Genomic DNA, 27,064 nt, shown 5'->3' on the forward strand with positions numbered 1-27,064 from the left:
AAGAACAAAGTGGAGAAGTTAGAAAATCATGCACGGAGGTTAAACCTCCGTTTTGTTAATTTTCCACAGTCTAAGAGGATTGCCCCTATTGAGGTGTTCAGGACATACCTTTTGGAACCTCTAAGGGTTCCTAAGGAAGCTTTCCCACCCCTTTCCAGAACATATTTCTTGCCAATGAAGAAGTGACAACCTTTGAGACAAGAGGAATTATCTATGGATAGTTTGAATTTGACACAATTCCTGGAAACATCAATGGAAGAAGAGTGTGAAAGATCTACCCTCTTAGTGTCTTTTGTCTTTGAGTCTGATAAGGACTGGGTGTTACAACAATATTTTAGAAACCAGAATAAGCTGTTTATAGGTGGGAAGGTATGGGTGTTTCCTGATGTGTGCATAGATACACATGAAAAAAGAAAACAGTTTTTGCTACTTTGCCCCCAGGTGTTATCTATAGGGGCATCTTTTGTTTTCCATGTAAATGTTTAATTATTTTTTAAATGAATAGATACCTGTTCTATGATTCGAAACAGCTAAAAGCTTTTTTTGGAAAACAAACGTGTAGTAATTGTTCCAAGGAAGGATGTGAGGGAGTTGGATGTACACACTTAGAGCCTGTTTTACAAAGCTGCGCGGTAATGGCCTCGAAACCCATAGAGATTTAAAGGGCTTCAGGGCTGTTGCTGCGCGGCTTTGTAAAACAGGCAGTTAGGTGTTAGAAGAAAAAGGAAGTTATAATTGATATTTGTCTAGGTGTCCTGATTTGCTTTATAACAGATTATGTTTTATTGATGCCTCTTTTTCTAAATTTTCTTTCACTAGATTGTGGGCTTATAGGGAATTCTATTGTTTAAATATGAATCAGAATATTCAGAAAAAAAATTTTTCTTGTTAAATTATATTAGCAATTGAATTATATTTCCTGATGCATGTAAATGCTGTTTATTTTGGAAAATATGATAAAAAAAATTGCCTAGATATACGATGGGGTGTTGAAAAATTATCAGCCCAATCAACCAAGTTTGTAAATTCTGAGAGTTATTTTGCCACTGTAGCTGAAAAGAGTGTTATCTTATTTCGTTAAGTGCCAATTTGCAGAAACAAAATTCTATGTTTTGACATTGTTTCTGATCATTGATTCAACCATATTTGTGTCATTCTCTTCTTGGTTGGGCTGAGAACTTTTAAGCACCCTCTCATATGAGCCTAATTTATGAAAATCAGTGGTAAGCTCATAACCTTTTTCCCCACCTCAAATCCGCCCCAGTTGCCACCCATTTTTTATGCTTCTACATTTAGGAGTTTAGGGTTTGATATTCAAATGATTTATGCTCTTAACTTTGAAAGCTAGATTCATAAATTGACCTCTTTGAAAATTTACTACTGCTACTACTTCTACTTCTAATCTAGGGCTACATTCATAAATTTACACTCAATATTTTCACTAAACTCTTAAATTTAGGAGCATAAAAAATAGGTGGCAGCAGGGATGAATTTAGGGTGGGGAAAAGAAGTTAGGAGCTTAGCACTGATTTTCAGAACTAAGCTCATAAACTGAACTCATAAATCTAGGCAAATGAATAGTAGGCCTCATTTGAGCATAATTTTTAAACTCCTCAATTAAGATGAATTTTCAGCTGACAAGTTATGGGGCTCATAATCGAAACAGAAATACGTCTAAAACCGGCCTAAATTGGCCTAAGACGATCAGTGAGACAAGTCGTCCAAGTGCCAATAATCAAACAGGGTTTTAGATATATCTAAAAATGACTTAGGCCTTCACAGTGCTGCAGTACACCCAGAGATAACAGGTGCGTTTTAGGAGAAGTGGTGAGGGCAAGATTTGGGCAAGTCATGGGCTATCCTAGACTTAGTCGTATTGCACTGCCTAGATGGAACTTGGACGTTGTGACTTAGGCCATCTAAAACCAGGTCTAAGTCACAAGAAGGTATCCAAAGTGACCAGATAACCACTTTAGGAACAAAGTATAGACCCCTACACACTCCCCCAGTGATCACTGACCCCCCCCCCGCCATAAAAATCATAATAACAACTTTACATAGCAGCCTGGCATAAGAAAGCCTAGTAGAGTTGCACAGAGGTGGCTTAAGTGGTCTGGGGGATGGGCTAGTGACCCACGGAGAGGAGGACTCAGGCCCATAAGCCACTCTAACCACTGCATGCATGGTGAAACCCCACAAAAAAACCCCAAACTCTTATGTACTGCCAAATAAGTGGTACCTGCAGCCATAAGGGCTATTGGGGGTGATAAACAGGTGGGTCTAGTCAGTTCTAGGGGGTGTTTTAGGGGGCTCATCATAACCTATAAGATTGTGGTGCGATTTGTATGTGGCACCCTTTTTGTGAAGTTCACAGCAGTGCCCTGTAAGGTACCCCACTACTCTGGTGCAATGTTTGGGTGTCCAGTCCATCACTTTGCTGACCCTGCCCATTTCCAAAAGGTCTTTTTCTAGGCGTTTTTGACTTGGATGAATTTTTGGAAGAAAATGGGGTATAAAGATGGACGACTTAGCGGTCTGGACGATCAGATGGCTGGACGTACAGTTAGACAATTTTTGAAAAAAAAAATATGTTGGACGTAATTTTCAAAAGTGGACTTTTCCCATGTCCAACTTTGGGCGACTAGTGACTTAGGCCCAAAATGGACTTAGACGTATCTTTTGATTATGTCCCTTCAGGCTCCTAAGTTTGGCTGAAATTAGACACAAATTTAGGAGGTTAAGTTAGGAGCACGATTTAGGAGATTGGGTCCAATAAACCTATCAATTTAACTCAGTTTTTAGAAACCAGTCAGGATGGAACATCGCTATGTATTATTCTCTTGGTCAGCTTCCTTTCTGAGATGGATAAAATAAGCGCTAAGCTCTTATTTTAAAAAGAAAGATTTTGTTTGTGGGGATACAATTCAAACTTTTTCTGATGTCTCTAGGATCATGCAAATAAGGTTGTAAGCAGCTCCTTCAATTAAAGGCAAGGACTTTTTTCCTGAAATTTCCCACAAAATGTTTTATTATATTTTCTAATGCTAATGATGTATTTTTAAAGCCAAAACAGTTAGAAAAGATGTTGTTAGATAAAGAAATGTAATAATAGGTTTATAGGTGGGATGATTAGATTGCCTTGTAGTTAAACCAGGTAAAATATGGATGTATTATGCTGATATCCTGTACATTTTCGCTTTCTGTTTAGGTGCTTTTATCTCTCCCATGATGTGCGCTTTTGATTTTTCCTTGAGTACCAATTGTACGCATTGAATTCAGTTTTAAAAAATAATAATGTATGAGCCTAGTCGTAGGTGGGTTGGAGCCTAAAATAGAACCTTTGCAGTGCCTTTATGGAAATATCAAACCATAAGTTCCAGGGGCCACTAAAAAGTTCTCAGCCCAACAATTGAGGAATATACACTTAATCATCAGAAAAATATGAAACAAAAAAAAGTGAAAATCACTGGACTATGAGCTCCTTTTACTAAGCTGCGATAGCGTTTTTAATGCATGCTAAACCCGCGCTACACAGCTAGAACTAACGCCAGCTCAATGCTGACATTAGTGTCTAGTGCGCGGGGCAATTCTGCACGTGCTAAGCGCGAGCTAAAACCGCTATCGCAGCTCAGTAAAAAGAGCCCTATGTGTATAGTCCTCAATGGAGACTGCCCCAATTTTGTCAGTTGGGCTGAGAACTTTTCAGCAGCCCCTCAAACTTATAGCTTGGTATTTCCATTACTCCCAAACATATCAGGTATAATAGAAACATAGAAACATAGAAATTGACGGCAGAAAAGGGCCATAGCCCATCGAGTCTGCCCATACTAATGACCCACTCCCTGATTCTTACTCTCCTATAGATCCCACATGAATATCCCATTTTCTCTTAAAATCTGACACGCTGTTGGCCTCAATCACCTGCTGAGGCAGCTCGTTCCAATGATCGTCCACCCTTTCGGTGAAGAAGTACTTCCTAGTATCACCTTGAAATTTCCCTCCCCTGATCTTCAGCGAGTGTCCTCTGATTACCGTGGGCCCTGTAAGACTGAATATATCATTTTTCACCTCTATACGCCCCGTGATATATTTAAAGGTCTCAATCATATCCCCCCCCTCTCTTCGCTCCTCCAGTGAGTACATCCACAGTTTTTTTAACCTTTCTTCATACGTGAGATCCCTGAGCCCCAAGACCATCCTGGTAGCCATTCGTTGAACCGACTCAACTCTCAACACATCTTTCCGGTAGTGTGGTCTCCAGAATTGAACACAATACTCGAGATGAGGTCTCACCATGGATCTGTACAGTGGCATTATAACATGACTAGGAATCTCCTCTGTGAAGCATTTATTTCTCTATCAATTTCTCACGTTAATAGATAGTAGTCTGTTCTCTAAATTGAATAACTACCACTATTTACCTGGCAACTACTTTGTTTCTTACCTGGAAGGCCTTTCTAAGTCTTTTTCTGGGGACACATGATACAATGAGGTCTGTGAAAGCAAATAAAAAGAAGCTATTAATGTCTGAGACAGAAAATATCATTCCATTTCATGACCATTGAAATGCTAACTGGTATCAAGAAAAAATAATTGAAATCAAACGACTGCAAGCTAACAAATAAGGAACCTGTGTTGCTTCTGTAGAAAAGATCAAGCATTACTTTCCAACTAAACCATGTCTGTAGAAGGCTGTTTGGACAACTGAACACTTCTAGATCATTTTATTCGATGCTGAAGTTAATGGCAGAAATAGAGAATGACAAAAGCTTCCAGGAAATTATCGCTCATCTGTCACCAACAGCTGTAGAGACCTCCCATATTTACTTACCAGCACTTCAATATCAATCAAAGCAGGAAATTCTTTATAAAGCCAGCTGAAATAGACCTGCATCCTGAGGTCACTTGTTGGCCTTGTTAAGTCCATGTTAAGGACTGTTCTTATCATGTGCAGGCCTGACCGCTTGTCTCCTCTTTAAAAGTGGCTGTGATCTCTGGAGGCTGGAATGCAGTGCTACTGTGAAATATTTTTAACTTGTCAACATAGCTTCAGCTCTAAGTGAGGACTACCTTCAAACCAATCACTTGTTTTCAAGGCTATAGCTAGAATTAGCCTTGCAGGGCAGTTTGATGCCTTTGAAGAGGAGTCATATGTTTCACATGGTGCATTTTGATGGTGTGTCCATTTTAGACAAGTTTTTAATGCTTACAAATATGATTTCTTGAGGCACAGTCTGCAATAAGAACTCTTAGGGCCACATGGTTTTCCAGTTTTGTGTCTATGGGGGAAAATACTGAATACATCTGACTAGATGAAAGAGAGTGCTGAAGAAGTTGTAGCGGAGCCGGTACCTGTATCCTCAGTATTCCCCGGACTCTGCTCACTTCAACTCCACCTTCGCGTGCTTCCTTCAAGTAGGAAGTCCTGCTGGACCCTTTCTCCATACAGGGAACAAAAACACTCCAAATGAATCAGTTCATGGTTCCAATCAAACAGTTTATTGAACCCTGGTATGAGAGTCTACTTACATAAGGTTCAGACTCCCCACCTTAAAGAAAGTCCAAAAAAAACACAAATATGTGGCTGCTACGAAAAGATATATTCACAGCCCACACCTTCCTTCAGGTAGTTCAACAATCCTGACAAAAATTCAAAAGTTAATATTGTCCAAGTCAGCAAATGAAAGTCCCAGAATTGCTGCTGCTTTTAACATTCACCAGGCCAACAAGATTCCTGATAGCACTCCTTAAGGTGCTGAGTACAAGCCTTTAGATTCGACCGGCTTGGTCCCCAATCAGCTCAAGTAAGCTGATGGGGGAGGGGAGCAAGTGAATTCACTTGCTCCCCTCCCCCATCAGCTTACTTGAGCTGATTGGGGATCAAGCCGGTCTAATCTAGAGGCTTGTATTCAGCACTGTAAGGAGTGCTATCAGGAAGCTTGTTGTCCTGGTGAATGATAAAGGCAACGGCATATTTTGGACTTTCATTTGCTGACTTGGACAATATTAACTTTTGAGTTTTTGTCAGGATTTTTGAACTACCTGAATGAAGGTGTGAGCTGTGATATACCTTTTTGTAGCAGCCACATATTTGTGTTTTGTTGGACTTACTGTATAGTGTGGAGTCTGAACTGGATGCAAGTAGACTCACATGCCAGTGCTCAATAAATCGTTTGAATGAGTACCAGGAACTGATTCATTTGGAGTGTTTTTGTTCCCTGTATGGAGAAAGGGTCCAGCAGGACTTCCTACTTGAAGGAAGCACGCGAAGGTGGAGTTGAAGTGAGCAGAGTCCGGGGAATACTGAGGATACAGGTACCGGCTCCGCTACAATTGGTGTCAGAAGTGGGATAGTGTGCCTCCTGCTGGACATTCTGGGAACTGTTGAAAAAAAAAAAAATTTTTTGAAAAAAAAAAAAAAGTTTTTGGACTTTAGCTAATTTGTTGTTTTAGCTTGTTATTTTAGTTTATTATATTGGTTCCTGTCCTGGAGGATCCGGTGTCCAGACGTTCCTGGTTAGGGTGACCAGAGGGATTCTGCCTGACCGTGGTGAATCGGAGGCCGAGAAGGATCTGGAGAACCGGTGTAAATAATAAGAGGACAAAAACGCAGTAACGACTGGGGGCCAAGGAGGCCTACAATCAAAAGGCTCAGACTCACCTTGCTCTCTGGTAAGCTGCTAGACCAGGGGGGGTGAGGGAATTGGCAACCCTAGTTATATGGTACCGCACTTGGGTTGGTCTTTCTGTTTGTTTCTATCGGCAGGCCGCACGACACGATGGACCAGCAGCAGCTGATCGCGTTCCTGACCGCCGAGAGACAAAAACAAAGCGAAGACCTACAGGCTGTACTCAAGGCGACCCAGGACTTATGGGAGCACAGCCAGGAACAAGCCAGGCAGCAGCACAATGAACTTGTGATGGCTATGGGTGAGCAGACCAAGCTATTAGCTCAGCTGCTACAGTGCTCATTCCCAAGTACAGCCGGTGGACCAGTCCAGAGACTGGTAACAGAAAGGACTACTTCCTTACAGGCCCCTGAAGAAAGTAAGGAACAGGCCCGTGGGGATAGGAATACGGGATCCCAAGGTCGGACCCAGGAAACGGGGTGGTCCAAGCCCAGGGAGGTCTCACGGGAGAGGCTACGTTGTTTCTGCTGTGGGAAAGAGGGGCATACACAAAGATTCTGTAAAAAGAAAAGAGATTTTGTGTACGCCCGGGGACTAGCGGACAAGCACCCTAGGGAATACCGGGTAAAAGTCCAAGTAGAGGACAAAGAAGTCTCAGCACTTGTTGACACAGGCGCCGAGCAATCGGTGGTGTCAGAACAATTGTGGAAACAGTTAGGGGGAAGCCCAGTCCCAGGAGTGGAGAAGGTACCCATAACATGTATCCATGGGAAGTCCCATGAATACCCTCTTGCACAGTTGAACCTTCAGTATAAGGGAAAAAAAATTTGTTTGCCTGTGGCCGTGGTAGAAGCAGTACCCTATCCTTTGATATTGGGTCGGGATTGGCTTGTACAGGCTCAGACAGGGGGGTTCAAGGGCTGTGAGAGACAGGGAGGATATGTGTGGGGAACTCAAGGGGATGGAGGAAGGGTGGTTGGAACAGCCCAGGCACGTGAATCACGAGCGCCGAAACCAAAGCAGTGGAAGCCTACGATTAGGTGGGCCCCACTGTCGGACCAGGCCAGGGCTCCCACACGGGCATACCCTAGAGCCGCGGGTTATGACCTGTATGCTGCTCATGACCAAGTTATCCCGGCTAAGGGAAGGGTCCTGATAAAAACCGACATTCAAGTGTCGCCCCCACCAGGTGCTTACCTTAGGGTGGCGCCAAGATCAGGGTTAGCATTAAAACACTCCGTAGATGTGGCCGCGGGAGTAATCGACCCTGACTTTAGAGGAAACTTGGCAGTGTTATTGGTTAACCAGGGGGATACCGAATACAGTGTCCAACCCGGGGATACCATCGCCCAGATGGTGTGCGAGCGAATTTGGCACGCCAGGTTGGAGCAACGGGTGAGGCTCCCGGATACAGAAAGGGGAGAACAGGGATTTGGGTCCACAGGGGTGAAGACACCAGGAATAGGAACACCCTCGGACTTAAGTCTCTACCCGAAGAAAGAGATTGAGACCGCTAAGCTAGCCTTCCTGGATGCTGAGATACTTAAATTAAGGGATGAGTTGACAGCAGCCAGAAAGGATTGGGAGGCCAAAGGGAAATCTCAAGCAGAAACCAAGGATCAAGCTTGGGCGGATCAGTTAGACAGGAATAGGCAGCAGGCTAGGGATGAAAGCACTGCCCAATTCCAGAGAGAATCTGAGAAGCTGACTAACCTCATAGAGCAGGTGAATTCCCAGCTTAAGGTGGTCCAAGAGCAAGTTAAGGAAAGTCAGACTCAGCAACAAGCAATACAAAATAGTGTCAGGGAAATCAAAAATACTTGCGGTGAGCTAACCACCAGAACTGGCACGACAGAAGGTTGGGTGGCAAGGCAGAGATTGCAAGAAGAACAAATAGAGGAACACGCTCAACACTTTGAAAAGGTTCTAGATACATTTAAAGGTATGGACCAGGACCTTGAGGAAGTGAGACAGCAAATGGAGAACATGCAGAAAGAAGAGTTGGGTGGTATAACCCAGGTGATAGCTGCATTGGCTCAGAGGGTGGATGGTTTGGAAGGGGCCAAGAGTCAGGTTGATGGGGCTTTAGGAGAACCATGCAAGCCACCTCTGTTGAGATGGCCCGAGGACTTTGAGGACCCCGATCCGCCAACTTTAGAGCCAGCTAAGAAATTTAACAAACCAAGGAGACGCTACTAACTTGATGTACTGCTAGCTCAGCTGTTATTGTCAGGCTTAGTGGCAATGTAGGAAGGATAAATCAGAGGACAGTCATCATTTTAGGGTGAGGGTATGTCACGAACCTAGCCCTAGAGCTGGGCTCGTGCCAAGCTTTGCTAATGCAAAAGCTAGTCCTTTATTTCAAAGGGCTAATCAGGGAGAGAAGATTAAGCCCAATGTAAGAAAAATGCTGGATTTTCCCTTTAAACCTGAAGCAAACAAACAGCAGGGGGTGGAGGGTTTAGAGAGGAACAGCTTAGAACAGCCTCTGAGTCATGCCTCTTCCTCTACTGTTCCCCAGCTGAAGGTGATAAGCAGGAAACCAGGCAAGCCTAGGCAGGCAGTGCAACTAACTCCTCCTCCTGTGAGAACAGGGCGTGGGCGTCTCTGCAATTTAGAGGCTGCTCTCAGAAGGAGAAAGTGAGTCTTCCCTGAGCCAGCTTCAGGAGAGGGCTTACCTGAGGAAGGGCTCCTGTCCCTTAATGTGGAAATGCAGGAAGCAGATACTGACCTGGGGCTAAGCCAACAAGCAGTGCCAGAGCCCATGGAATGTTCACAACCCGAGGATCTGCCTGAGAATTATGGCATGACTCAGAGGCTGTTCTAAGCTGTTCCTCTCTAAACCCTCCACCCCCTGCTGTTTGTTTGCTTCAGGTTTAAAGGGAAAATCCAGCATTTTTCTTACATTGGGCTTAATCTTCTCTCCCTGATTAGCCCTTTGAAATAAAGGACTAGCTTTTGCATTAGCAAAGCTTGGCACGAGCCCAGCTCTAGGGCTAGGTTCGTGACAAAGTGGATTACTGCACCCTTTGGCCTCCCAGCTCATGCTGGACAGGGCACTGACCTCGAAAAAAAAATCCCAAAATTTTTATAAAAGAAACCAGCCCTGATGCTCATCAAGCAAAACAAGGGTTACATTAATGGTGCCTGTATGAAGAGTAACTAAAAAGGCATATCAAAAATGCACTAATTGATACTGGCATATAAGTCTGAAATATTGAAGTAAAGAAGACCCAAGAAAAAAATTATTAAAAAGAAGTATAGCCGAAGCATTTGGATTAGAATTAGAATTGGATTAGATTTATTGATTTTATATGCCACATTTATACCTTAGTGTTAAAGTGGTTTCCAGGCTGGAGTTAGCTTGGATTATGTCTCGATGCAGCAGAATAATTGAAAAAGGTAGGATGAATTTAAAGAAAATGTTGAAAATGATACTGTTTGTTAATGTCTCTCTGTGTTTGTCTCACTTCTGGTTCACCACACAATTGTTTCCCACGTACTCACCTTTATAGGACCCCCAGGGACCCCTGAAGAAGACTTTTTGTCGAAACGCAGACCGTGTTGGGTCCTGTATCCCTAGCGGACTAGGTCCTTTAATGCTCTTATGTGGATAATTTACTTTTATGTGGATGGAATTATTTTATGTGGATGATTTTAGTGTACCTTTGAAACTTTGATACTTTCAAATAAAGTCCATTTGGGAACATCGTCACTCCACAGAGTTTTTTTGGTTTTCTCTGGATTTTCTTCTTTGTGGATATTTTGGGGTCAATTCCTTTTGTTTTTTGGTTTTCTTTGTTTTGTTGAAACATGTTCAGCTATCATTTGTTTATGGAACCTAAGGGCTCTTTTTACGAAGGTGCGTTAGCGGTTTAATGTGCGTATTAGAGCGCACTAAACCGCCAGACGCGCTAGCCGCTACCGCCTCCTCTTGAGCAGGCGGTAGTTTTCCGGCCAGTGTGCGTTAAACCCACTAGCGCGGCTTCGTAAAAGGAGCCCTAAGTTAATTTTGTATGTAATTTTGTAAACCGCATAGTTATTATACGGTATATAAATTTTTTTGATAACGATTTTTAAAATAAAGACCCCTTTCAGCATCCAATTCCACACCTTCCACAAAGATATTTCACCACCCTGTACCTCTCCTAGGCTGACCTTAATGATGCTCTGGTAATGTAGGGTAGGGCAGGCATAACAGTGATCCTCTCCTGCCTGTGCGTGCTCTGAGTTGTCAATAGTATGCTCTCTTATGAAAGAATCTCTATTTAGGAGAAGTATTTTTCAACCATCCATAAAACCTTCTATTTGAGTAGCTCTGTCGGCCCTCAGAAATGCCACCAGTTGTTCAACAGACTTTTATAACAGCTGGCTTTACGCATCCAATCTTCACCGGGTCATATTATGATAAATTTCACTCAAAAATAGGTTTTATGGATGGTTGAAAAATACTTCTCCTAAATAGAGATTGCGTGTGCACCTTCTATTTAAATACAGTTGCTTAACGTAACACAGAAATCTCTTATGAAAGAATACACATTTATTTGAAAAAGTGTGCACTCCTCCCAAAAAGTGTATCCTATTTGCAAAACAGTGTACTCTTTTGAAAGAGTGCACATTCTTTCCCTATAATATGTGTATGTTTGAACCATCATTCATGCATGCAGTTTCCTAGAAACATAGAAACATGATGGCAGATAAAGGCCAAATGGCCCATCCAGTCGGCCCATCTGCAGCATCCACTGTCTCCTTCTCTCCGTATGAGATCCCATGTGCTCATCCTACACTTTCTTGAATTCAGACAGTCTTTGTCTCCACTACCAGGAGACTATTCCACACATCTGCCACTCTTTCTGTAAAAAAGTATTTCCTTATATTACTCCTCAGTCTATCTCCACTTCACTTCATCCTATGCCCTCACATTCTAGAGCTTCCTTTCAAATGAAAGACTCACTTCATGTGCATTTATGCCACGCAGGTATTTAAACATCTCTATCATATCTCCCACCTTTCTTCCAAAGTATACATATTGAGATCTTTAAGTCTGCCCCCATATGCCCTATGACGAAGACCACTGACCATTTTAGTAGCCTTCCTCTGGACTGATTTCATCCCGTTTATATCTTTTTGAAGTTGCGGTCTCCAGAATTGTGCACTATATTATAAATGAAGTTCCACCATAGTCTTATACAGGTGTATCAAAACCTCCTTTTATCTACTGGCCATACCTCTCCCTATGCAACCTAACATTCTTCTAGCTTTTGCCGTTATCTTTTCAACCTGTTTGGCCACCTTAAGATCATCACATACTATCACACCGAAGTCCTTCTCCTTATTCATGCATAAAAGTTCTTCACCCCCTACCAGACTTTACCGTTCCCTCAGGATTTTGCAGCCCATATGCATAACCTTGCATTTCTTGCTATTAAATCTTAGCTGCCAAATTTCAGACCATTCTTTAAGCTTTTCTAGGTCTTTCCTCATGTTATTCATGTCTATTGCAGATTTTGGTATCATCTGCAAAGAATCAAATCTTACCCGACAGCCCTTCGGCAATATCGCTTACAAAAATATTAAAAAGAACAGGTCCAAGAACTAAACCTTGAGGCACACCACTTGTAACATCCCTTTCCTGTGAGCGTTCTCCATTGACCACTACCCTCTGTAGAATTCCACTCAACCAGTTCCTGACCCAGTCCATTACTTTGGGGCCCATCCCAAAGGCACAAAGTTTATTTATTAGATATCTGTGTGGAACACTGTCAGAGACCTACCTCTAGTGAATCCATGCTATTTCGAGTTCTGTTATCCACTTGATTCTAGAAACTCTATTATTCTCTGTTTTAAGAGTGTTTCCATTAATTTACATACTGTCCTGTAGTTTTCTACTTCTTCCTTACTTCTCCATTAGTTTAGTACTACTCCCGACTCTAGAGAAGCATTGAAAAGGTCAGCCAGTTGAGCTGACAGAACTTCCCTAGGATTCTTCAGTACTCATGGATGTACATCATCTGGCCCCATTGCTTTGTCCACCTTTAGTTTAGCTAGCTCCTCACAAACACAATCCTCTGAAAATCGATGAAGGTCTACCATACCTCCATCCCTATTTGCATTTGACTTCTGTGGTTCAGTTTGCTTTCTTTGCAAATTGTACATACTCTGCAAAACAGGCACATTCTTTCCAAATGAGCATGTATTCTTGATGATATTGCTCCTGTAATGAAATAATGTCCGAAAAACCATGAATAAATTGAGCTTTCCTGTAAACAATATAGGAAATGTTACAAAACAAAAAATGTTCTGGCTGTACATGCTTAATGGATAGTCAGTCGCCACAGGCATTAAGGCCCAGATTCTCTAACCAGTGCTGATTTTTAGGCACCCAAACTCAGTTACAAATGAAGTTCAAACTACATTTTTAAGTGAGTTTCAAGGCGCCTATAAAATTGGCACCAGAATCGTGCCTATATAGGCGCTTTAGGCTACCTAATGCCACTATGGGTGTAACTAATGCCGGAACTGGCATTAAGTGGCCTAAAGCGCTTATGTAGACACAATTCAAGGTAAAGAGAGGCACCAGAATTGTAGGCCTGGAAAACCCTGGCCTACATTTCTGGTGGCTATCTTTCACAGAGGTGCAGTGATTTAACAGGCACCCACTGGGATTGGCCTGTCAGCTATAGACTGAAGTCTGTGGGATCCCAATGCAGGCAAAGCTGAAGAAATACATCTGAGCACAAGAATCTTGAAAAAAAAGAAAATAATAAAATGTGGAGAGCAGAGTGAACACTCTCCTGCAAGCAAGCATACAGAAGGAAAAAACTGTACATGGAGCTAAGGAGCTCAGTGAAGTATACAGTAGAAGAGGCACAGAGAAAAATTCGAACTGGATTCCTTCTGCCGATGGCATGTGGTCATGGGGACACTACCCACTTGTCTAGAATGTCTCACCTATTGCACTGTTGTTCAAAGTTGTTAAATTGCAAGAGATTGTGAAAACTTGGAAGAGGACCTTGCAAGACCAAGTAGCAAAATGGCAAATGACGTTTAATGTGAGCAAGTGCAAAGTGATCAAATGGGAAAGAGGAACCCAAACTAAAGCTATGTGATTTCAAGGTTTCACATTAGGCGTCACCACTCAGGAAAATGATGTCATAGTCAATACATTGAAACCCTCCGCTCAGTGTGCGGTGGTGGCTAAGGAAGCAAACAGAATGTCATAGTGCTTTTGTTTTGCCCCATCGCGCAACCACATCTCAAATACTATGTGCAATTTTGGTCACCGCATCTCAAAAAAGATATAGCAGAATTAGAAAATGTACAGAGAAGACAACAAAAATAATAAAGGGGATGGGCTAAAGTGGTTAGGGCTCTTCACCTTAGAGAAGGGATACCTTACGGGAGATATGGATAGAGGTCTCTCCCCAAATACTAAGACTAGGGGGCGTGGAATGAAGCTATTAAGTAGTAAATTTAAAACAAACCAGAGAAAATATTTCTTCACTCAATGTGTAAATAAACTCTGCAATTCAATGCCAGAGAATGTGGTACAAGCAATTAACTTTAGCAGGATTTAAACAAGGTTTTGGATAATTTCTTAAAAGAAAAGTCCATAAACCATTATTAAAATAGACCTTGGAAAATCCATTGCTTAATTCTAGGATAAACAGCATAAACTATGTTTTACTCCTTTGGGATCTTGCCAGGATATTTGTGACCTGGAATGGCCACTGATGGAAAAAAAGATACTATGCTTGATGGACCTTTGACAATTCTTATGTTTTTATGACTGTGGTTTGGATTTATCAGAAGCTAGAGTAGTGTATATAAAAACAAAGGTCTATAATATAGAGATCATCTACATCTGTCCGAGGACTCCCTAGACATCTCAGGCTCATATAGATTATACATTAAGAGAAGTTTAACCTAGATAAGAGGGTTGTAGTTAGAAACTGATTGAATAGGACTGTTCATTTTTTTGTTCAAGTTCATTTTTTTGTTCAAGTTCATTTTTTTGTTCAAAGCCCCCGCCGCGGCTCCTTTATCGAACCTCACCAGAGTCAAAGAAGACTTCCGACTCTGGCGGGGATCGAGAGAGGAGACGCAGCGTCGGCTTTGAACTAAAAAATGAACTTTGGCTGGCCGGAGCCGGCAAGCCCGCTGTGAGACAGAGATATGGCTCCCTTACTGCTCCCTCCCTTCCCTTCCTGCGGTCCCGACTACAAACCTGCCGATTCCAGCAGCGTGTGCAGAACTCTACACACGCTGCTTTGGGGCCTTATACTGCCCTGATTTGCTCTGCCACGTCTCTGATGATGTCAGCTTTAAACTTTTGAAACTATGATGTGACTGTGATCTCAATTATATGTATGATACTATTTGTTCTTCAGCTTTGTAAATGGGAGGTGATCTTTAAAGAAAAATTACAAGGTGATAATTTTTGTTCACTGCACAGAACCGCGAGGTAGCTGCAGTTTATAAGAAATTTTGTTCTTATAAGCTTTGACTATCAAACAGGGAAGCTCTGAGTATAAGCTACCTGGACCTGTATGTTTATCATCAGAACTGCGTTAACATGATCTTGTCTATTTCAAGAGCCACCTATATTTGTGTGTACATATTTTTTTAAAAAAAATTCACTTAGGGCTCCTTTTACTAAGCTGCGTTAGCGTTTTTAGTGCATGCATTTTAATGCACGCTAAACCCGCGCTACACGGCTAGAACTAACGCCAGCTCAATGCTGGTGTTAATGTCTAGTGCGCGCTATTCCGCGCATTAAAGCCCTAACGCGGCTTAGTAAAAGGAGCCCTTAGAATCGCAAAGAAAAAGTATGTTAAAGGGAGGTGTTTTATGACCAATGACGGCTCTTAAGTTGAGGAAATAAGGTAAGATAAGCTCTATAGCCTTTGCCCCCGGAACTCTTGAGGTCTTTTTCCTTCCCAAGCAAACATAATGAAAGGAAAAAAAAATAATTAATAAAATTAATATGTTTATAGACTGAAAATAGTAACTACATGTTTGAGTTGATATTAGTGTCAATAATATGACAGCTTAAGAAAGGGGAAGGGACTTGATAGCTGCCTTTCTGTGGTTACAATCAAAGTGGTTTACATATTATATACAGGTACCTGTTTTGTACCTGGGATGATGGAGAGTTAAGGGGCGCTATCCAATTTAGCATATGCTAAACGCTAACACATCCATAGACTATGATAGATAATAATAATAATAACTTAATTTTTTCTATACCGCCATAATCTTGCGACTTCTAGGCGGTTTACAGTGAAGAGAGCTGTACAATCAGCGAATTACAGGGTAAGAATAGGTAGGATGTCACTGAGTAGTCAGTGATTCCAGGGTACAAATAGGTTACAGTATAATCTTAACATATTACATCGAAAGGGCTGGATGGTCAGCGAATTACAAAATACAAATGGTGAGGAAGACACTGAACAGTCGAGTGAAGAATAGAAAGCCGTTAGTGAAGAAGCGTAATGTCAGCTTGAAGAGAAAAGCTTTAAAAAAAAGGGAGGGGGGGGGGGGCGTTGTCTGGCTAGGGAATAAATCTGTTGAACAGAGCGCTCTTGATTTCTTTCCGAAAGGCGCCGTAAGTCTGCCTGGCTTTGTCAGTGAAGTTGCCTAGCCAGGTTTGCTGTCTGCCAGCTTGAAACTTAAAAGTTCTATCCAGAAAGGTTCTGTATTTGCAACCTATGATCTTCGGGTAGGCAAAGACGTTGCGATTTCTGGTTGTCCTTATGGGGGTGTAAAGTTCGAAGTGAGGTAATAGATAAATTGGGGCCATTCCCCACACCAGTTTATAGCAAAAGCAGGAGAACTTGAATAAAATCCGTGCCTCAATTGGCAACCAGTGTAGCATTTGATGCACACTATTTAGCATGCGCTAAAATGGCTAGTCCTTATTAAAAGGACCCCTGAGTGACTTGCTTGAAGTCACAAGGAGCTGTACTGGGACTTGAACATGATTTCTCTGGTTTTCAGGCCACTGCAATAACCAACAGGATACTTCTCCCTGTCTTTAAAGCAAAAGGGAAAGGAAAGGGGATGGGCCTATTAGTACAATGTTGTATTGGTGTGCCAAATGTTAGGCAAACCTTCTTATAGTGGGTCAATGGCTGGCACAAGTGGGCACATCTAATTGTGCCATGCAATGCACGCAACTGATAGCATTCTTTAAGTTGTACGTGTCACTTGGCGACAGGCCCTTGACACATCCATGCGATGCCCACATGTACATTCCCTCTGATAGTTGCATACTAAGGGTCCCTTTTATCAAACCATTGTAGAGCTTTTTATTGCGGGTCAGTGAGGTAAATGCTCCGAAGATCATTTAATTCTTACCATGCCAGCCCGTGGTAAAAAGCTCTACCTCAGTTGATAAGGGGGCTTAAGTGATTTAAATGAATTGCAAGAATAGTATCTAGCACTTACGCATATAATTGACAATTATTGGCACCAATCATGAGTTTAAGTGGTGGTGTTCTATAAACCAGGCTCCAGTTTAGGAATAACATCTGGAATTATTTTTTCATAGAAAGGGTGTTAACTGCATGAAGCAGCCTTCCAGTGGAGGTAGTAGAGGTAAAACCAGTCTGGAAGTCAAGAAAATGTAGGAGTGGCATAGAAGATCTTCAGTGGAAGGAAGAATGAAGCCAAGGGGCATGCAAAATGTGACCATTTTTTTTTTCATCTCCTGATTTTCAGTCCCGGGGACAACGGGACAGGGGATCTAAAAACGGAACGGTCCTGTTCAAAACGGGACGTATGGTCACATTAGGCATGCATAATATGTGGTGTTATGACAGGGAGTTTCTAATAAATCAACATATTTTTTTCTAGCATGCTTTTCTTGTAATTAATGACCTCAAATCACCTCGAGGTTCATTGCTTTAATCTTACTGATGAGACTAGATGGAGACCTAAGAAATTGTTGGATGCATGCTTACGTTTAAGAAAGTAAAATGATTTATTAACAGTCTAGGAGAGAGCATATGACCACTAACAGAGCTTCCTGCCAAGCCCTTGTCTGTGGCTCAGTTCAGCTCAATCAGAGACTTCACACTGCAAAACAAGAGGTCTTTAACTCTGCAGCTGACAACTCCACAGTGACTTCTTTATCTTTTATTGACCTGTGGCCTGCTCTCAGTATAATATTCCTTGAACTCAGCTGTACTGCCAGGTCCCAGTACTGTCTGGACCGATCAGCTTCTGAGCACTCACTTATTAAGCATTATTCATGAGCATGAGCTCACAGATTCTTTACTTTCACAGCTTCTGGGCTCAAGCCCATACACAAAGAGACAACTGCCAACTCTCGACTCTCTCATCAACTAACTCAGTGTAGCACAGATATTCGCTCTATTCCCAACTGCCTCAGCTGCAATTACTTCTACCAGAATCCTCTTATAATGAAACATTACTGCGTGGAGCCCATGTGTTTCCTCAATTGAAAGTAGTTTACAACCATCAAAGTTCAGCTTATGTCCTTATAAAGTCCATAGACTGCTATTGAGATAGCCATGGGGGAAGCCACTGCTTGCCCTGGATTGGCCACTGTTGGAAACAGGAAACTGGACTAGATGGACCCCATTGGTCTGACCCAGTATGGCTATTCTTTTGATCTTATAAAGCTTCTATTCTTTTCAAGTCAGCCAAGCACTAGCCCTCCAGACTGATTATTGGCTGAGCCTGATGAAGGTAGCAACTAGGAACAACTACACACCTCTCACAACATGTATAGCCATTAAGATATAGGTATACTGTCTGGATGTATTGTGCTTCCAGTGCTAAAGAAGTTGATTTTTTAAACTATAAAACCTGCCATGTGTTATTTAATTGTGGCACTGGCAGAGGGCCACATAGACCAATCACAAATTTCATTTAATGAGTAGCCTAAGCAGTGATTGAACCAACTGTTTCAACATGGGAGTAGGATAAGAAGATAGTCACTGGCATTCTGGAGAGAGAAGAGGGGATGGGGAGTAGGGTAACCATATGACTTCAGAAAAAGGAGGATGAATTGAGACATCCGGGTTTTACTTCTGCTGAACGCAATAGAAGTAAGGAGGACACATAGAGGCATCTGGGCTTTACTTCTATTGAAAGCAATGGAAGTAAAACCCGGATGTCTCAATCCGTCCTCCTTTTTCTGGAGCCATATGGTAACCCTAAGGGGGAGGCAGATAAAAGGGTAAGGAAATACTGCTGAAGGAAATATGGGGAGGAAGATCAGTGAAAGGATGCAATAGAGAGAGAGAAAGGGGAGGTTCACACATGAAAGGAGGCAATGGAACAAAGAAGAGGAAAGAGAAAGAAGGATGGGCTAATCACACCTTCTCTTTTGTGAACTATCAGAGCTGTGCTGCAGCCCATAGCATATTGCTTGGTGGATAAATACTGTCAGTCCAGCACCTTCCGTAAGCACTAAGTCCATTAAAAAATTATCAAATGACTCCTAGTCAGTTAGAAAATTTTTGGAAAATATTATAAAATAAAATTAATAGAATGTTCCTCTTTCTTCACACCATTGTCACTATTCCCCTTTCCCTGAGAACCATGAAAAAATAAAACAATTCATTTACCTTATTGGAAACAGCAGTGGAACTTTCTTGCATGTAATCCAAAAGCTTTTTAGGAGGCTGGTGGCAGACACATCACAAAAGGCAGAAATGTAGAGATGAAGTGGAGGAGAATCAAAATGGCAGCAAGGAATGAGACATGTGGAGAAGGTGACACAATTAGAAACTGAGTGCTGACAACACTGGATAATAAAAGAGTGACATAGGTAGAAGAGAATGGAAGGAAAAGATGCTAATTTTGCATTAAGTTGAAATAAATTGTTAGTGATGTCAGTAAGGAAAATCTTTGGAATGCAAGCGTGATCCTTTGAAGTCTGGATACGCATTTGTGAAATCAACAGATTTTCAGTACACAAAATCAAATGCTTGTATTTCATAAATATTTTGAGAAATATTTGGGATGAGAACTGTATATATATATATGTTGTTAGTAGAATCAGTAATGCACAGATAATTTGAAATCCAGTGAGTAAAGGGTGGAATGCAGATTAACATGAAGCAAGCATATGTGAACGAAACCCAATGTGATGCTCTGTGTATTGTTTCCTGCCATTTGAATGTTAATGTTCCAGCCTCACTTACCGGGCGTCCAAACTCCAGCTCTGAAAAGAATTTATACCATGGTTCATTTTCTAAATCTATGTCATCTGGGGTTCTGCAGTCAGTCTAGAGCAGATGTGAAGGGAAAGGGAAGGAAAAGGCACACTGAGCAGAGTGGAAATAGCATGGTACATGAACAATAACGCACATGCAGAGAATCAATGGAGGGGGGAAAGGGAGGGGAGGGAAGAGGGAGAAACAAGGGACAAAATACACAGTGAGCGAAGAGGAATTTTTCAAGAAACATGCTCATTTTCCATAAGAGCTATGGTACTTTTCTTGCACAGAATCTCTTCCCATGTTCTTGATGCTTGTAGGAAGAGTCTACAATAGGTGAGAAACATTTATTTTTTGGAAACTTCAGTGGAACCTTCATATGCAACAGCTCAGAAGGTTTGAGCTGGTCAATCTGACCGGCTGATTTGGGCTTTTTAGACACCTGAAGCCATTATGGCCATTTAAAAATGCACCGACTGGAAATAGGTCTTTCTGAAAATAATGTACAAATAGAGATCGTCATTTGCAGGAACTATGCCTTTCCTTCTTATCAAAATCAGAACAGCAAATTACAATAGAAATGGTGGAGATGGTCTTTATCACCTTCTCTGCTTTTCTCTGCACTGCAGGTGTGTATCAGACAGAGAGAAAGATGTTAGATGGATATTCTTGGTTAAGGACAGACATATGTAGTGCATTCATCTTCCTCTCTTCTGTTTAGATATGTGAGCAGTATCACATCTTAACACAGGGCCGCAGAAGTTGAGTTTCAGCAGTTCTGCTTTTTTCAGCCTTACCAGTATGTTTTATTAGATGGAATGTAGAACCTGACCATATACGCATGCTAACATCACTCAGCAAGCACCATGCATGCATGCATGCCTGCCTGCTTGTAGTCACATATTGATTCCTGCACCATTCCCGTCTGAGTGAGCAAACAGCTTTACCAACATTTCAGGTTAGGAAACAGTACAGCAAAAGAGAAGGGAAGACAAGCCTAGCTCAGATTTTGGTGGCATTTTATTCTCCTTTTCTATTCCATAAGTCTTTGAAAAATCAGGTAAAATGTACAAAAATTTGATCTAAGGGTCAGAGAAAGAATGCAGCAAAGGCTGTCTGGAGCTGCCAGATAGTGTGCAATTAATGGAGAATCAATATGTGTCATGATAAAAAAGTGATTTCATTTCAAAGATGTAATCTTCTGGCTGAGATTGAACAATTAAATAGTGCTGCCGGCAAATCACGTACGGTACTGTCAGGGTTGCATCTGCTGGGAGAAGCCTTTGCTGTGCTTTTATGAGTTATATTTTCTGAAAGTGGCAGCCTCTACCCTCACCCTTATCCTGAGTAAGGTGCCCTCATCTCTGACTTAATCTCTGTACAGCTCAGATTTCAGACACTTCTCTGTGGAGTCTACTGCTGCAGACAATATAAATCAATATCACACCTGACAGGGTATGTGACATGCTGGACTCAACAGATGATTCATCTTCTTGCAGTGCCATACACTATAGCCTCACATATGGAAAAATGCTCCATGTTAAGTGGAGATATTTGGTTGGTGATACTTTTTTTTTTTTTTTTTTACCATCCTCTGAAACATTTGGCTTTATCCTGTGAAGATTCACCCCTGTGCATTATTCTTTTGCACGCCTCCAAATTACCCTCATTCAGCTGCAGCGAATGGCCACTGAAATCACATTACTGAATGCTGGCAGCTTTAAATATTGGTCACACACAGACCCCCCGGCAAATCCATCCCTGCTGGGGCTGTAATCTGGATCACTAGCTGTAACCTCAATCCTGAATCTGGCTTTCCTAATCGAGTCAACTAACAAGAAAGAAGTGACGTAAAAGACAGATATTAAGGTATCTACGGCATTGCATGAAGATGGAAATATGGCGGACTAGGTGAGCCTTGCTGTCTTTATGGGCTGTCATATTCCATCCAGCTGACTTTTAAAGGCACCTATCTGGTTCTTAGGTGTTAGTAGGCATTAAAACCTTAGGTGCACTGCCAAATAGGCCAGGGTTTTCTTGGCCTAAATGAGGGTGTCTAAATGAAACCATGACTTCTTGCTGGTAGGCGAAAAGTGGTAGATGTCTACCGAGTTAGATGCCTACTGGCTAATTCATTTTTTAAAAAAGTTTTTATTTGGGTTTTAATGACACTTTCATTTATCAGCGCTGAATAAGCCAATTAAAAAAATTAAATAGGCATCTAGATTGGCTAGGCATACCAATCTAGGCACCTAATGTCTGGTGCCGTTTATACGGTAGAATCTGAGTCTAACTGTTGTGGGCTGAATATGAGCCCCTGTGTTTCTCTGTAAGGAGGCTTTCCTCTTTCATTTCAAATTTTCTTAGGAATGCTAAGCAATATTGTGAATATAGGAGCCAATTTAAAAAAATTATTAGAGGTGCTAAACCCAACTGAAATTACCCTTCCCAGTACACAATCAAGGAGTTTTCCCAATATTGTGGTTGAATATAAGAACATAAGGTCAGCAGAGCTCTGATAGTTACTGGGTCAGACCAAAGGTCCATCAAGCCCAGAAGCCCGTTCTCATGGTGGCCAATCCAGGTCACTAGTAACTGGCCAAAACCCAAGGAGTAGCAATATTCCATGCTACCGATCCAGGGCAAGTAGTAGCTTCCCCCATGTCTTTCTCAATAACAGATTATGGACTTTTCCTCCAGGAAATTGTCCAAACCTTTCTTAAAACCAGCTGCACTATCAGCTCTTACCATAACTTCGGCAATGCGTTCCAGAGCTTAACTATTGTCTGAGTGAAAAAAAATTTCCTCCTATTGGTTTTAAAAGTATTTCCCTGTAACTTCATCAAGTGTTCTCTAGTCTTTGTAATTTCTGACGGAGTGAAAAATCAATCCCGTTCTACTCCACTCAATCATATCTCTAACACCCACAGCACCCACAGAGCTGGGTCTTACGACTGATAATTGTTGAAGTTATTGTGTAAGAATTCACCAATGTTGAGGATGGTGCAAGGCAATTAGGACTCAATCATGTAAATGGCATCCAAATTTGGGTGCCAAATAATGCACACTAAGCAGAATTCTATAAATTGTGTTCTATCGGGCAGTGTTTATAGAATAGTGCTTAGTGTAGGTATGAGGATTTACACGTACTGAACACTGATGCAAATCCCCATGCCTAATGCTGGGTTTTACTAAACAGTGGTAGAGGTTTCTACCACAGGACGGCAAGGTAAGTGCTCTGATGCTCATAGAATTCCTATGAACGTCGAGGCATTTACCTCACCAGTTGATAAAAGGAGCCCCGAATTAGGTGCAAATATCACTAATTCTACAACCCTGCAGGCAAATCCTAGAAATGCACCTGACCCCCTCATGCCGCTCCCATGTCCAAACCTCCTTGCGTGGAAAAATTTAGGCACACATCTTTATAGAACAGAAACTAGAAAGATATGTGTGTAAATTCCAATTAGCACAAATAAGTGATTGTGCCCAATCAGTGCTAATTGGTTCATTAAGCAATTAACTTGCATGCACAATCTAGGCACGTGCCCAAATTTACAGACACAATTTTGAGCACTATATATAGAATTAGAGGTTTAATTTGTAAACAGTATGGAAATACAGTGGAACCTCGGTTTGCGAGTAACCTGGTTTGTGAGTGTTTTGCAAGACGAGCAAAACACTCAGCAAACTTTTGACTCGCAAACCGAGCACTGCCCCGATAAATGAGCACTTACAGGCCAAGAAGCGCCGCTTCGGGGGATTCCTCTTCCGTCTTCTGGCCAGCCTTCCACATCAGGTGCCTTCTGCAGGTTGGAGGACCTCTGTCTAGCCTGCCGACCCGCCTGCGCGTTGCGTGTGATGCACACAGCATCAATCATCGGCGTTGTGCGTGTCGTGCATGGAATGCGGGTGGGGCTGCGCTCGGCTGCTTGGGCTCGGGTGGGGGCTCTCTAGCATGCGAGGGGCATCCAACGTGGAGGGTTGGCCGGCGGATGGAGGAGGCATCCCTCTTAAACGGCACTGCGGGGTTCTCTGACGGCTGGCGGACATTAGAGGCATCCCCCCGAAGCGGCACTGTGGGGTTCTTCTTCGGATGACAGACGGACGGCGCTGCAGTACCCGGCACCCGACAGGTACAGACCCCAGGTTCTGGAACGAATCGTTGCTGTTGCCACTATTTTCTATGGGGAACTTTGCTTTGATAAACGAGCATTTTGGATTACAAGCATGCTTCTGGAACGGATTATGCTCGTAATCCAAGTTACCACTGTATACAATTCACCTACAGCCTGCCTTCTACATTTTAATAGTTACTCCCTCCCCACAGTTTTGAACAATTATTGGAAGCAAAAATGATACTGAACTTTGAAGTTATAGTATGATTGATTTGATTTTGTGCACAAAGTTTCCAGCTTCTGGTGTGACTGAAAAATTAAAGGGATCTAGTGATGTAGGACCCTGATATTCAGATAGTGGGAGTTAGCTGGGCTAACTCCCGCGGTCGGTGGCAAACCCTGGAAATTCAATGCTGAGACATAGCTTGTAAAAGACATTGAATTTTTTGGTTTTTTTAAGGCAATTCTGATATAGCAAGTCAAGCCGATATTCATCAGCTGCCCGACTAAGTTATAGTGGCCAAAGATATACCTGCTATTTATGCGGGTCTATCTGGCCGCTAAACTTTGCCAGTCAGCCAGTGAACTGGCTATGTCGTGTGACAAAGTCGGTGTCTAGGCTAGCTGCTAAATGCAGCAGCTAGGAATTGTTCCTGGTCAATTAAATAGTGCTGAATATTAGGTGGTTAGTCTCTTTTACACACTGTGATCCCCCCTAAATGTTTGCTACTGTAAAAATGAAGAAATAGAAAGCAATTCTACAGTATAACAGAGCACTGCTATTTACAGTAGGTGCCCTTGTGTGCATAAAGTATCCTTACAAGAGAAATAACCCGGCGTCAGCCAGTCTAATTGTAGGTACACACATTATGACAGCTCTTTGGCTCGTGAAAATGTTAGAACCAACAGTTGACATTTACAAATGTAACTTATAGCATTCTGTATGTTGTCCACTTGTAAATGTCAGGCCTACCTATGCCCCTTCACTGTGAACACCCTTCGAACAGTTACATGCTATGCCGGTGGGAGAGTGTGGCATAGTGGTTAAAGCTATAGCCTCAGCACCCTGAGGTTGTGGGTTCAAACCCACACTGCTCCTTGTGACCCAGGGCAAGTCACATAATCTCCTCATTGCTCCATGTATTGCTGTACATTAGATAGATTGTGAGCCCACTGGGACAGACAGGGAAAAATGCTTGAGTATCTGACTAATTTCATGAAAACCGTTCTGAGCTCCCCTGGGACAACAATATAGAAAATTTAATAAATAAATAATGTGAAAAGTTTCAGCCTCTGATAAGCAGAGCTGGTATTGTGACATCATAATGCCTCATTCCACCAATGCCTAAGAGCCAACCTCATCAGTGATGTCATAATGGCTTGATTGCCCTTTACTTAGCTCACTTTTACTACATTTTGATTTCTAGAGTGGTGCAGTGGTTAAAGCTATAGCCTCAAAACCCTGAGGTTATGGGTTCAAACCCACGCTGCTCCTTGTGACCCTGGGCAAGTCACTTAATCCCTCCCATTGCTCCAGGTATATAGGATAGATTGTGAGCCCACTGGGTAAGACAGGGAAAAATGCTCGAGTACCTGACTAAATTCATGTAAACTGTTCTGAGCTCTCTTGGGAGAACGGTATAGAAAATTGAATAAATAAATAATTGTAGAATGGCACTTAGGTGCACTATTGCCATCTACACTCATAAGTGTACCCTTACCTTGTGTGGATGGCAGTATTCCATAAACTTAAGCATGCAAAAAAGTAGAAAAATGTACGAGGCATCCTGTTACAGAATGAGGGGGAGAGACCTAATGCCGAAAAGAATTTGTCTGTTCTGCTGCAATGCCGACAGCAAAAAAAAAAATTTTTTTAAATGTCCGCAGCATTTTGACATAACTGTGGATGTGTGTGCTACAGATCTACATTTGTAAATAACGGCTTTCTAAAACAGCTGTTTATGTGCATTAACGCGTGTAAATGCCATGCAAGCTTTCAAGCCATAAGTTATGGAGGAAATTCTACATATGGCGCCGAGCGTTAGGCACTATATCCTCACCATATTTTCAGAATCATTCTAATGGATGCAAGATGCTGAAGTGGGGGCAGAAACGGCAGCAAAAATGCACTTATGTGTCCATTTATAGAATAGCCCCTAAGGGGGAAATTCTATAAGAGGTGCCTAAAGTTATGCACCTAACTTAATTAGTAAATTGGCTTCAATTGTGAGTTTTAACAAGCTCATAATCGTTTCTGAGCGGGAGGGGCATGGAAGGGACAGACGTATTCCCTTGAAGTGGATGCAGTGTTATAGAATTCAGGGGATCTATGCCCATCTTGTGAGCCGGGATCTACACCTAGTTTCAGTTGGTTTAATTCCTCACACTCAAAGCTGAGCACAAATCATGGTGCTTTGTGCCATTTTATAAAGGACACCTTTCTCAGAATGCTTGTTATAGAATACTATTCAGTGCCAGTTTTTTTTTTTTTGGTACCATATTTTGAGTTCCATTTAGCTCCATAATTTTTATTAAAATTTCCATAAAATACAATACAATGCATCAAAACTTGAATTTCATATGTAAATATCAAATTTAATATGGAAACAATATATTACAAATAATACTCATTAATGCTATCATAAATACTACAGTAAAGACCGCGTGGATGTACACCTTGCAAAACAAATCCTCGTATTTTAGCAGGTGCAAAACCATAATAATACAAAGGCTCCCAAACTTTATTAAACTTTTTTTAACGCATTCAATCTTTCAACAGCAACATGCTCAAACTTAGCAGTTATGCACACAGTGTTCCACCAGGTTATATTTTCAACCCTCGATACATCCTTCCAGTGTTTTAAGATAATTTTAATGGCCAAATTAAGCAATATCTTTAATAATTTTCATAGATCTTCAGATATTGGTTGTCTAAGTCCAAGATACCCCAGCATTTACAAAATTTCCCCTACACATATAAAGTTATGTGGCAGGGCGCAGTGGTGAAGTAAGGGGGGGGGAAGGGGGTGGACTGCTCTGGGCGCTGTCTTAGTGGGGGCACTGGCACATCTCCTTCTCTCTGCCCCCCCATCCGCTCCTTCTCATTCCTCCCCCACTGTGTACA

At 41.9% G+C, this 27,064-nt stretch overlaps 1 protein-coding gene across 7 annotated transcripts in view; it reads right to left on the bottom strand.

The window, feature by feature from the left end:
- SORBS2 (sorbin and SH3 domain containing 2) overlaps positions 1-27,064 on the bottom strand; it is a 515,532-nt gene that overhangs the window by 129,273 nt on the left and 359,195 nt on the right. For 6 of the 7 annotated variants that reach the window (XM_033943759.1, XM_033943750.1, XM_033943740.1 and 3 more), the window contains 3 exons: positions 19,808-19,891; positions 19,229-19,285; positions 4,445-4,494 (listed from right to left, as the gene is read on the bottom strand). In XM_033943759.1, the coding sequence (XP_033799650.1) occupies positions 4,445-4,494; positions 19,229-19,285; positions 19,808-19,891 (191 nt within the window). The remainder of the gene's footprint in view (positions 1-4,444; positions 4,495-19,228; positions 19,286-19,807; positions 19,892-27,064) is intronic. The other variant, XM_033943776.1, reaches the window with a different exon arrangement.

Source organism: Geotrypetes seraphini, chromosome 1 (assembly GCF_902459505.1).
Source record: "Geotrypetes seraphini chromosome 1, aGeoSer1.1, whole genome shotgun sequence".
NCBI lineage: Eukaryota > Metazoa > Chordata > Amphibia > Gymnophiona > Dermophiidae > Geotrypetes > Geotrypetes seraphini.